Below are 12,303 nucleotides of genomic sequence, written 5' to 3' on the forward strand. Positions count from 1 at the left end.
AAAAAAAAAAAAATGTCGAAAGTGAAGAAGTTCGGTTCAAGCATGAAAGGGTAAATTCTTCATAGAACCCCCATTTGAAAAAAAAATGGAGAAGGAGAAGAAAACTCTTTGCATTATAAAGTTCTGATAAACATAATTTTCCCCCAAAAAAATAAATTCGAGTAAAAATAATATTAATGGACAAAAGTAAGTATATTTGCCCAATTTACAATAATTCATAGAGGTTCTTTTTTTAGTGTTCAAGATTCCTATTGTTGAGCGCTTTTTTCCTTAGAGATCGAGATTTTTGCCATCTTTATAGGCCAGTCAAATTTATTATTATTCGAGAATTTGCAGTTGGATCCATAGAAGTTTTCCGAAAAGGAAGAAGTTTCCTCAGCAATTTAGAGTTCTCAGTTTTAATTGGCAAATGAGCAGGAACGGGGCTACTTTGAGATCATTGGGCATATGACAAAGTAGCAACCGGAAGAGGAAGGAAGCTAACAGAACAAGGATATTCAGCTGATGAAGAAAGCCCATAGAGACCACAGCTGCATGCAAAATTATTGTTTAATTTTTATTGTTTAAAAAAAAATGGAAGATGGAAAAGGAGAAGGAGAAGGAGAAGGAGAAGAAAACTCTTTGCATTATTTAAGTTCTTATAAACATAATTTTCCCCAAAAAAAATAAATTTGAGCAAAAATAATAGTAATTGGCAAAAGTAAGTATATTTGCCCAATTTACAATAATTCATTGAGGTTCTTTTTTTAGTGTTCGAGATTCCTATTTTTGAGCTATTTTTCTCGAGATTGAGATTTCTGCCATCTTTATAGGCCAGTCAAATTTATTATTATTCCAGAATTTGCATTGGATCCATAGAAGTTTTCCGAAAAGGAAGAAGTTTCCTCAGCAATTTAGAGTTCTCAATTTTAATTGGCAAATGAGCATGAATAGGGCTACTTTGAGATCATTGGGCATATGACAAAGTAGCAACCGGAAGAGGAAGGAAGCTAAAGGAACAAGGATATTCAGCTGCTCGTAGAGACCACTGCTGCATGCAAAATTATTGTTTAATTTTTATCCACAAGGAAGAACATTCTTCTAGAAGAGGTTTATATCATAATTTTGTATCACATCAGAATTTATAATGTTGTTTAGAACAAGTAGCCTGTGCAAGGTCTGACTGACACCAGAGAAATATAAAGCTAGTGGTACATAATTTTTTGTACCTAAAGATGTATATCCCCTCACATGGGGGGCCCATTCGAATAAAATATTCGAGTGGGTCCCCCACCCATGTGAGGAGGTGGTACACCATTATGTACCTCTAGCAAAACCGACCAGAGAAAGGGAAAATTAAGTGACGACAAAGAGAGAAAATTCAATTTCCACATAATCTATGGATAGTATAGAGTTACAACTATCATGGGATATAAACTCATTCTTTCAAAAACTCACCCGATTTTCCCCTATTAATATGGAACACGAACATGATCATTATGCTCGACTCTACAAAATTAAAGAAGATATGTTTGTTTCGTTGTACTAATTTACTAGTTGATGCTGCACAATCTTAGTTCGGTCATTTCAAGCAATAGAAATTTCAGTCTTCGAAACTGATTAATAACCAATTAGCATCCACCAATTTCAAACAGCTTTAGTACAATTTTACGTGTCCAAAATATATATTTCTTCTTGATTCCGGCAAGAGTAATGCTAACTTCTGTTTCGTACTTCCATTTTCTTCAAGGTTCACCCAAACTATCACAATCAAAAAAGACTGATACGAAGTCTATTCATGGAAGGGGTTAAAGAATTGAAAAAAATGGGAGATAGCAACAAGGAAAAGAGAGAAAAAAAATAACTACATCTTCATTCCCTCGAACCTTATTCCAACACTCCAGTTGTTCCCTATGGTTTATCGAATTCAGAGGCTTGGCATTATATGCTTTAACTGATGGCAGCACATAATTACCAAAGGAAGTTCCCAAGCTGTCATAGTTGTTTTTTTACTCATTAAGCCTTAGTACTCTGTACTTCTTACATCTGGTATGCTGTGACTAGCCGTGTTCGGTGATCTCAAAGTCTATTCAAGAACTTTTCAAAACAATTGATAAGTCTCCTGGAGGGGAACGCGAAAGCTTAATTGTTACAATAAAATAAAACTAAGTTAAAAAACCTAATCAGTTAGGTACACTAATTCACTGATTTACTTTTAAGTGGGCTTCAGATTTCTAAGTTCTCTCAGCTACAGCAAGCTTGTCCCGCAGTTGCTGAATCTGAAAAAATGAAAACCAGTCCTTAAATAACCTCTTTCAATTTCAGGATTCTCTGTATGTCAAACACACCCGCACCTCTCAGTTTTAGGATTCTCAAAAGGGGACTCAGATCAGTAAATTCCCACCAATCACAACAGTAACTATTAAACGGAAAAAACCCATATTTAATGTGTTGAATCGCTCAAGTCTCAAATCAATGAATTCCCACCTTCACATGTCTCCGCTTCTCAAAAAAATTGGAGTCCACTAATTGAAATAATGAGGTACCAATTAAAAGAACAACCAATTGTTAAACAATGAGAAACGGCAGCATTGATTAAAGAGGTATAATACGTACTCAATCTAACCAAGAAGTGTAAACATGAACAAATAAAACAAAGTGGTTCGATTGTTTAAACGAACCTTACTCGATGCGATCAAAGCCTCGTTGCCGACCTTTTGCAGTGAATGCCCTGGAAGCAGTGATTCGTTTGGGTGTTTGGTTTGTTCTTTCTGGTTCCGTTGTGTTTGTTAACGAGAGATGGTAATGGTTTTATACATGGGTAGAGACGAGAGAGATAAATTAGAATTTTGGAAAGTTTGAATTACCTACCAAATAAAATTTAGGAGTGGAGGCACCATTATGTATAAAAAATTATGTACCAGAAGCATTATTTTAAAATTTAACTTCTCCTAAATAGAATATTTTTCGTATTTTTGAGGAAGCATTGTTACACGATCAAAATTAGAGAAATATTTTCTATAATAAAAAAATCAGTCAAATATCTCAAAATAGAAACTTGGATAAAAAATAAATTTTCTATAAAAGAAATATTGTCAATTAAACTCATACTCAAAGAAATATGAAGTTTCAACCATAAAACAAAAAAACGTAGACGGGTGGATTTGCAACTAGAGTCCCTATAAATTCACAATAATAGCACTTGAGACACCATATATTCACTAAAATATCAATTGAGTCCCCAGTAAAATTATTTTCATTTTAAATTGGGAAATAGCAGCCAAGGTACCAAATATTTCGTTTATTAGCAAATTTTGTCCAAACCTTTCATTTGTGCCACCGTAGATACCAAACCTTCAAATTATTCCCAGTTCAAATCCAGATTGACAGTTTTCGTTAGTTTGACGATCTCCTTCTTCAAATTTTCCCACTCCCCTTACCCCAAACTAAAAACCACCTACACCCAGTTGCTTGCAGTCGGCACCACCGCGACCACCTCTCTCTATCCACCTTCTCCAAACAAGTCAGGTGGACTCTTTCCACTCCCCACTTCCTTTTGAATCACCCCTCACCTCCAATGATTCATATTTTCAAACAGAAAATGCCAATGTTAATTTTATTAGTAAGAATAACAATTCCTCTGAAGCTATGGATAAATACTACTATGCTGTTCCATCGCCACAGAATCTTATTTTAGAGGCAGTGTCTTCGATTTTTGGGGGCAAGGAACGGAAGCTATGGCCCCTTGATGTGATCCAAGTTGCGCCTCGAATTATGAGATATTTGATGAATGTTGTTGAGAGATCTAGGCTAAGATTCGCGCTAAGTTTGGCGCCAATTGGGGTGATAAAGTCGATGAATTTCCTAATCAACCTATGGAATTCAAAACAATTGAAGTTGGCGAGGCAATGGTCGAGATTCAAAGGAGTAAAATTGACATTCTAAATGACGAATTCGGAACTTCGAATGAAGGTGATATAGTTGGCTAAGTGGTTGATCAAGTCATGGAGTCCAAAATCTGGGAATTAGCATGCCAAGAAACAAGTTATATGAAGGGCTCAAGAGGCGAGATGAATTGGTGCAGCTTGGTTCGAGTCGGGAGCAATGTGGCAGATTTTAAGGCTATGCAACCGCATAGCCTAAAACTACATGCGGTCGCGAACACAGGGTCAGGGAATTACCAGGCAGTTGGAGTTTCTTCTATGCGACCGCATAGAATTACTCTATCTGGCCGCATAGATATATTTCAAGGCAGAATTTTCCAAATTCACGCGAGAGTTCTAATTATGGTAGAATTCCTTTTTATTTGATATTTTCGTAATCTTAGGAGTTTATTTACGTTTTTAATTATTTTCTAGGACTTTGTTTCCATCTTTAATTATTTCCTAGTTTTAGTATAAATAGGAATTTTCTTCGGGACCATACTACATGAACATTAAGGGCTACATCGGGGGCTACATAATGGACATGCGTGCCGAGGCACCTGCCGCACCTTGGGTCCACAAGTGCCTTGCCAATCGCGAGGCACTAAATGTTCATTATGTAGCCCCCGATGTAGCCGATTATGTTCATCTAGCATTTTCCTTTTCTTCATTATTGTAACAACTCTGACATTATGACTTATTGAATGGAGATTTTCCTCTCAAAGCTTTCCTTCAAAATAATTCTTGTTTATTATTGAATGGGCCGAACTTATCAAGACTAATCATCTTGGGGCATTCAAAACATCGGGTTGGATCTTTGGATTATGTAATCAAGGGGTCTTTCAAGTATCGTTCTTACTAGATTTTTTGGTTCATAATTTTATTGGTTCAAGTCCACAAATCTTGGTATAATTTTGAGGCTTCGTGATCAAGAGGTCGTTGGTTTAATATCCCTTTGATTGCTTGGTTCGTCGATTAGAGATTATGATGCGAACCCGACCAGTAAGGTTGCAATCGAATCCATAGGATATTGAATCGGATCTCAAGAACGCCCAAATAATGACCAAGGTTTAGGATCTAATCCCCAAACGTTGAACCAAGCAACCGGAGGTATATGAAACCCACGACCTCTTGATCACAAAGCCTAGAAATTATACCTGAATTTGTGGATTTGAATTCCAAAACAATAAACAAAAAAACCCAGCAAGAATGTTGCTTGAAAGACTTCTTGATTACACATGTTGTAATTCGCACCCATTGTTTTGAATGCCACAAGATTATTAGTCTTGATAAGTCCGCTCCATTTAATTAATGAACAAGATAATTTTGAAGCAATGTTTTGAGAGAATTCTCTAATATTTCATGATAAAAGTATTGCTTACAATGAAGATAAAAATCCTATTTATACTAGAAATATAGGAAATAATTAAAAAGGAATTATAATTCGAAAACCTATTTTTAACAGAAATAAAATACTAAATTATGGTAAAACCCATGATTAAGAATCCTAGAATATAAATAAAAGGAATAAAATAATAGTTTCCTAATTGCAAAAGGAAACAATTTCTAAGGGATTGCAGAATTGTCGGCCATAGAATCTTATCACATTTGTTAACTTGCTTGAAAAGCAAGTCTTTGTTCCCCGTTAATGAGATGCGACCGCATAGTGTGATTTGTTGCTAGAGGTGGACGCGGGTCGGTTCGGTTCAATTCTAAAGAAAATCAAATCGAATTAAAATTTTCAAGTATTTAGTAAATGAAATCGTCGGGTTCAAATATAATTATGGAACCGTTCGGGTTCGGTTCCGTACTATAATTAAATTTTTTAACATTTATAACAACATTATATAAATACAACTAATGACACATTCAATGATTTTGAAATGTCAAAAACCAGTAGACTACATTGTTCAAATGATCGCTACGGTCAAAGTTTCGATCGGTGGAGGTCACAGTGTCGGCCGACGATTGTATAGGTTTTGGAATGTTAGCGAGGCTGCGAGATTGAGTGCGAGAGTCGAGATAACGTTATGCACTTTAGTTAGGTATTTAGGATTATTTAGTGGGTTAGATCTTTGTTGGGCTAAAAAATGAAACAATAAAATGAGAATTGGACCAAAAATTAAAAAATTAGAAATGAAACAAATTATTGGGCCAAAAATTTGGATTTAAAAATTATTAATTTGTTTTAAAAAAATTAAAATTAAAATAATTTGATTTATTCAATATAAAAAAAATTAGAAAGATTCGGTTCTTCGGTTATAGGTCTAGAACCGAGAACCGAACCATACTCGTCGGTTCTCAATTCAGATACGTGTTCGGATATTTAATTTGACAAGAACCATCGGGTTCGGTTCGATTCAGTTCGGATCCTGTTCGATTCGGGAGATTTGCCCTACCCTATTTGTTACGGTTGCATAGATGATTTCTTGCTGTTTTATTAACATTTTTTTTTTATAGAAAACATTTTTCTACTTTTGGTTAAGTGATCATATTTTCTTCAAAATCGAAGAAAATATTTTCTTTAAGGAGATTATGATTTTATTTCCAGGGAATATACTCCCTCTTTCTCTCTCTTATTTATCTCTTCTTTCTTATCTATAATATCACTTTACTTTAGAAAAATACAAAGTTATTTGAAAAAAAGTTTATTAAAAAAAAATGAAAAGTTATTTAAAATATGGTTTTTAAAATAAAACAATAACTTACTTAAAAAACACACACACACACACACACAAATTACCTAGAAAAGTAAAGTAAAATAAAAACTTGTTTTAAAAACACATTTTAAAAGATCAATTTCACAAATGGTCACTGAATTTACGGAAATATGATAAAACGGTCACTGAAATTTAAAATTTTCAGTAACGATCACTCAATTTCTAGGATGCTTTTAGAAACGGTCACTAAAGCTTAAAAACTTTCAGAAATGATAACTGAAATTGAAAATCACTTTTTTCAATTTTTTGGACTACTTTTGCGATAACTTTTCGGCTACTTCCAACCATTGATACTGTCAAATTTTGATACCGTTGCAAAGTACACAACATCCTCTTCAATTGCCATCCAAAATCTCCTCATAACTCTAAGAGATTCGATTGAAAAATCGCCGCAAAAATCGCCCAAAAAATTCTTAAAATCTGCCTAGATTTTCATATTTTTGGGCGATTTTTGCGGCGATTTTTCGATGACACCGCCAAATTTTGATACCGTTCGAAAGCTGACAATATCCTCTTTAATTACCATTCAAAATCTCCCCCAAAGTCCAAAGGATTCGGCCGAAATAAATCCACAAAGTCGGCATCCCAAAAGACAAAAATCTGGGAAGATTTTTTGAGCTACTTTTGACGAAATTTTACGGCAGCTTCCGACCACCAATATCGTCGGAGTTTGATACCGTTGGAAAGCTCACAATGTCCTCTTCAATTATCATGAAAAATCTCCCCAAACTCCAAATGATTTGGCCGGAATGAACCTACAAAATTTGCTACCCGAAAAGACGAAAACCTGCCTAGATTTTTCAATTTTTTTTACGACTTTTCGGCAACTTCTGACCACCATGACTGCCAGATTTTGGTACCATTGGAAACTTTTCGGCAACTTCTGACCACCATAACTGCCAGATTTTGGTACCATTGGAAAGCTCACAATCTCCTCTTCAATTTCCACCCAAAATCTCCCCATAACTTCAAAGGATTTGGTCGGAATAAACCACAAAGTCAACATCCCGAATCTGTCCAGATTTTTGCCTTTTTGAGATGCCGATTGTGAGTTTATTCCGGTCGATTCATTTGGAGTTTGGGAGAGATTTTGGATGGTAATTAAAGAGGACATTGTGGGCTTTTCAACGGTATCAAAATTTGGCGATTTTGATAGTCGAAATTTGTCAAAAAATCACCGCAAAAGTCCCCTAAAAAATTTGAAAATCTGGGGAGGTTTTTGACTTTTCAAGTAGCCAAATTTGTGGGTTTATTCCGGCCGAATCTTTTGGAATTTGGGGGAGATTTTTTGTAAGAATTGAAGAGGACATTGTAGGCTTTCCAACGATATCAAAATCCGATAGTGTCGATGGTCGGAAGTAGTCAAAAAGTTACCGTAAAAGTAGCTCAAAAATTTTTAAATTTCAGTGACCGTTTCTGAAAGTTTTTAAACTTCAGTGACCCGTTTTAAAAGCGTCCTAAAACTTGAGTGACCATTGCTGAAAGTTTTAAATTCAGTGACCGTTTTGTAATTTTCACATAAGTTTAGTGACCCTTTGTGAAATTAACTCCATTTTATAAATAAAATAAAAACTTAATTAAAAAATTATTTTTAAAAAAAGTTCCTTAACAATTGTGAAGAAAACAATTAGTGGGTATGGAAATTGTTATAATGTATAGTATCAATGGTGAGGTATGATGGAAACGTGGTAAAGAAGAAAATGGATTGAAAGTAAATTTTCTTATTCAATCCATATTCTTCTTTACCAAATTTCCATCATATCTCACCATTGTTACCATGCATTATAACAATTTTTTTCTTCATATCTTATCACATAACTACATCAAAGTAATTTAAGCTTAAGCCTCAAATGCTAATTGTTTTCTTTCTTTCCATGTCTACATATATAAATATAATAGTGACCCTATTTCCATAACCATTATCATGATGATATTGACAACTATTATACCAAGTTATTTTCTATTCATACTCACTTCTTCTTTACTACATTTTCCCCCAAATGTATTTTATACAATTTTTAATAATGCAAGCTAAGTAAACTAAAACTCAATATATCTTGAATTGGTTTATGAATTTTAAAATTTCCAAAGTTAAGATTTTGAAATAGAAAAATTATAATTTATCTAATTACTTAAAATAAATAAATAAATAATTATCTAAATAAATATTTAACTAAATTTTTTTTCAAAGTAATTAACTTAAAGAAAATACATGCCTTAAGGAGTGAGAATGATATGAGACAAGGTATGACAAATCTCACAACTATCCCTTATTTATAGTTTTTGTTAGGGGTTAATTGTACAATTTCATAAATTGCATATCTAACCCCTAGGATAATGTGCTATCATTTGATTGGGTTTTAAAATTACATCTTTAGACCTTGGACCACATATGCAATTATTTCTTTGTTTATAAAATTGCACATTTAACCCTTGGGCAAATATGCAATTATAAAATTATATTTTCAATCCCCATAATATTATTTTAATTACAATCCCTAATAACATTTATTCTATCATTAAATTAAATCCCTAAAATTAAAAACAAACTCTCTAAAATATTAAAAAATCTTTACTATAAAATTTTGGAATGTTACATTATCCTCTACTTAAAGAAATTTCGTCCTTGAAATTTAAAACTTACCAAATAATTTCGGATATTTAATCTTCATATCTTCCTCCCATTCCCATGATGCTTCTTCTGAAATTTGATTTCTCCACAAAACTTTGACAAGTGGAATACGTTTATTTCGTAATTGTTTGACCTCTCAGAGTAAAATTTTTACTGGTCTTTCTTCATAGGTTAAATTAGTTTCCAGATCCATTGGGTTATCCGGTAATATATGTGAAGCATCAGGAATATACTTTCGAAGAGTAGAGACATGAAACACATTGTGAATTCGATCCATTGAAGCTTGTAAGTTCAACTTATAGGCTACTTCGCCAATTCATTCCAAAATTTCAAATGGCCCAATATATCTAGGACTAAGTTTTCCTTTTTTCCCAAATCTAAATACCTTTTTTATTGGTGCAACTTTCAGGAACACTGTCTTCGACTGTGAGTTCTAATGGTCTTCTTCGTCTACCAGCATACTTCTTTTGATGACCCTGAGCAGTAGCAAGGCATTGGCGAATGTTTTTTACTGTATCAACCATATCTCACACTAATTCTGGCCCTAAAACTCGTTTCTCTCCGATTTCATCCCAATGTATAGGCGATCTATACTTGCAGCCATATAAAAGGCTATGCTATGGGTACAAAGCCGTGTCCAAGATACACGGCACCTCGGCCAATGCTGAGGTGCCTGCCATGTCGGGGCCCACAAGCTCCTTGGCCAATACCAAGGTGCTGAGTGTCCATTTTGGACACCCTTTTGGACCCGATTTTCTACCACAAGCATTATTCCCATATAAAACCTCAAAAGGAGCCATTCCAATTGAAGATTGATAACTATTGTTATAGGTGAATTCTATCAAAGGCAAATACCTATTCCATTTTCTCGAAAAATCTAAAGTACAAGCACGTAACATATCTTCTAATATTTGGATGGTTCATTCCGACTGGCCGTCTGTTTGAGGATGAAATGTTGTACTAAAGGAGAGTCGAGTAACTAAAGTTTGGTGTAACCCTTTCCAGAATGCTGATAAGAATTGAGGATCTCGATCAGATACTATTGATGTTGGAATACCACTAGACATACAATTTCTTGTACATATAATTAAGCATATTGTTCCAAGGTAAAAAGTGGTTCGAATAGGTAAAAAGTGTGCCAACTTATATCGGGATGTGAAAATAGTAGGTACCCAAGGAATAACTTTTGCAACTATTGCAGAGCAAGCATCAGAAGTGGAGCAAGCAGAGAATCGCATTACTGGAGCACGAGAGCAGCATCGTTCTAATTTCCTTAAACGGCCTCATTGGCAGAGAGACGACAATTCAAATAATGTAAAGAGGGGACTTCCTTCTAGGAAAGGACCTAGAAATAATGTCCAGCCTTCAAATGATAATTCTGGAAAGAAGCTATGTCCCGATAGTAAACTAGTGGGTAGTGCGATATGCCCAAGTGTAACAAGATTCACACTGGCACGTGTATTACTTGCTATAACTGTGGTAAACAAGGACACATTTCACGTGTTTGCACGGAAAAACTCAAGAACACTGGAAATCGTGCTATTGCCAGGGTTTATGCACTGAATGAAAGTACTTCGGACGACGCTTCAAAAGTCATTGCTGGTAAGCTTTCTATTGCTGGAACTTTTACTTATGCTTTATTTGATTTTGGATCTCCTCATTCTTTTATATCTATTAGCATGTTTAGAAGGACTCATTTGCTAACTGATAGTTTGAAGTCTGAGTTAGAGGTACTCATTCCATTAGGCCAAACATTATGAACTAAAGAAATAATAAATAATTGTGAGGTGATGATTAACCATCATTCTCTTCCTACAAACCTTATTCTTTTGAATATGAGAGATTATGATGTCATATTGGGTATGGATTGGCTATCGAAGTATCAAGCCAATCTAGATTGTTCAAGGAAAATCATTACTTTTCGTTTATCTAATGGGGAATTAGTAGCCTTCCAAGGATTGGTTAAACCTTTGTCTACTCTGTTTGTATCAGCTATTAAGAGCGTGGAATATGATATGACAAGGTGGTGAAGGTTATGTGGTCCGTGTCCATAATGCTGAAATCAATCCAGAAATCTCTTTAGATAAAATCCCAGTAGTTCGAGAATTTCCTGATGTTTTCCCTAAAAAGCTGTCTGGACTACCACCTGATCAAGAAATTGAGTTTACCATCGATCTAATTCCTGGCACTCGTCCAATATCAAAACCTGATATCGTATGGCACCTACAGAGCTCAAAGAGTTAAAACTACAATTGCAAGAATTGCTAGATCAGGGATTCATTCGACCAAGTTTCTTTCCTTTTGGTGCTTCAGTCTTGTTTGTTAAGAAAAAGGATGGAACAATGAGAATGTGTATTGACTACCGAGAACTAAATAAAGTAACAATAAAAAACAAATACCCTCTCCCAAGGATAGATGATTTGTTTGACCAACTTCAATGTGCCACAATATTCTCCAAGATTGATCTTCGTTCAGGATATCATCAATTAAAGATTAAAGATGAAGATATACCGAAAACCGCTTTTAGTACCAGATATGGGCATTATAAATTTTTGGTCATGCCATTTGGTTTAACTAATGCTCCTACTGCTTTTATGGACTTAATGAATCGAGTGTTCAAGGAATATTTAGATAAACTCATTATTGTTTTTATTGATAATATTCTTATTTACTCTATGAGTGAAATGGAACATGTTCACGAAATAATTCTTTCGATTTAAAACCTTCGCAAGTGTACAAGTCGTTAACAAGTAATAAAGTGGATCAATTGAGTTCGAATATCGTCCCACAGAGATTGATTAGTTCAATTTTACCTATCGTAGCCTTAACTGAAACTAAATTACTCAATATGAATGTGAATTTAATTAAACCCTAAAATTAGAAAGAAAACCCTAATTATGCAATTTTTATGATTGAAATGAAATTAATATGAAAAACAATATTTTAACACTCTAGAATGAAATCAAATGTTGAGAACGCAAGTTTGTAGTATTCAATGAAAATTAAGCGCACTAGGATCACGATTTCTTATGCAATTTTCACTTTAAAC

At 34.3% G+C, this 12,303-nt stretch overlaps 1 protein-coding gene and 1 long non-coding RNA gene across 2 annotated transcripts in view; both read right to left on the minus strand.

Annotated features, from left to right (window-relative positions):
- LOC111399547 overlaps window positions 1-2,838 on the minus strand; it is a 4,155-nt gene extending 1,317 nt beyond the window's left edge. Inside the window, exon 1 of the long non-coding RNA XR_002703737.1 lies at window positions 2,661-2,838. This is a non-coding gene — a long non-coding RNA (uncharacterized LOC111399547). The remainder of the gene's footprint in view (window positions 1-2,660) is intronic.
- A 6,552-nt stretch (window positions 2,839-9,390) lies between these two features.
- LOC111399889 lies at window positions 9,391-9,778 on the minus strand. Its single transcript, XM_023027374.1, has 2 exons — window positions 9,640-9,778; window positions 9,391-9,557 (listed from the first exon to the last, which is right to left on the minus strand). The coding sequence occupies exons 1-2, from the start codon at window positions 9,776-9,778 to the stop codon at window positions 9,391-9,393; spliced, it is 306 nt and encodes a 101-aa protein (XP_022883142.1).
- Window positions 9,779-12,303: the final 2,525 nt, after the last annotated feature.

Source organism: Olea europaea, chromosome 9 (genome assembly GCF_002742605.1).
Source record: "Olea europaea var. sylvestris chromosome 9, O_europaea_v1, whole genome shotgun sequence".
Classification (NCBI taxonomy): domain Eukaryota; kingdom Viridiplantae; phylum Streptophyta; class Magnoliopsida; order Lamiales; family Oleaceae; genus Olea; species Olea europaea.

Coding starts and splice junctions, on each gene's coding strand:
- LOC111399889 (XM_023027374.1), bottom strand. CDS start 9,778: ATGGTTGATACAGTAAAAAACATTCGCCAATGCCTTGCTACTGCTCAG. Junction 9,558..9,639: donor AAGTTGCACCAATAAAAAAG/GTATTTAGATTT, acceptor TTGGCGAAGTAG/CCTATAAGTTGAACTTACAA.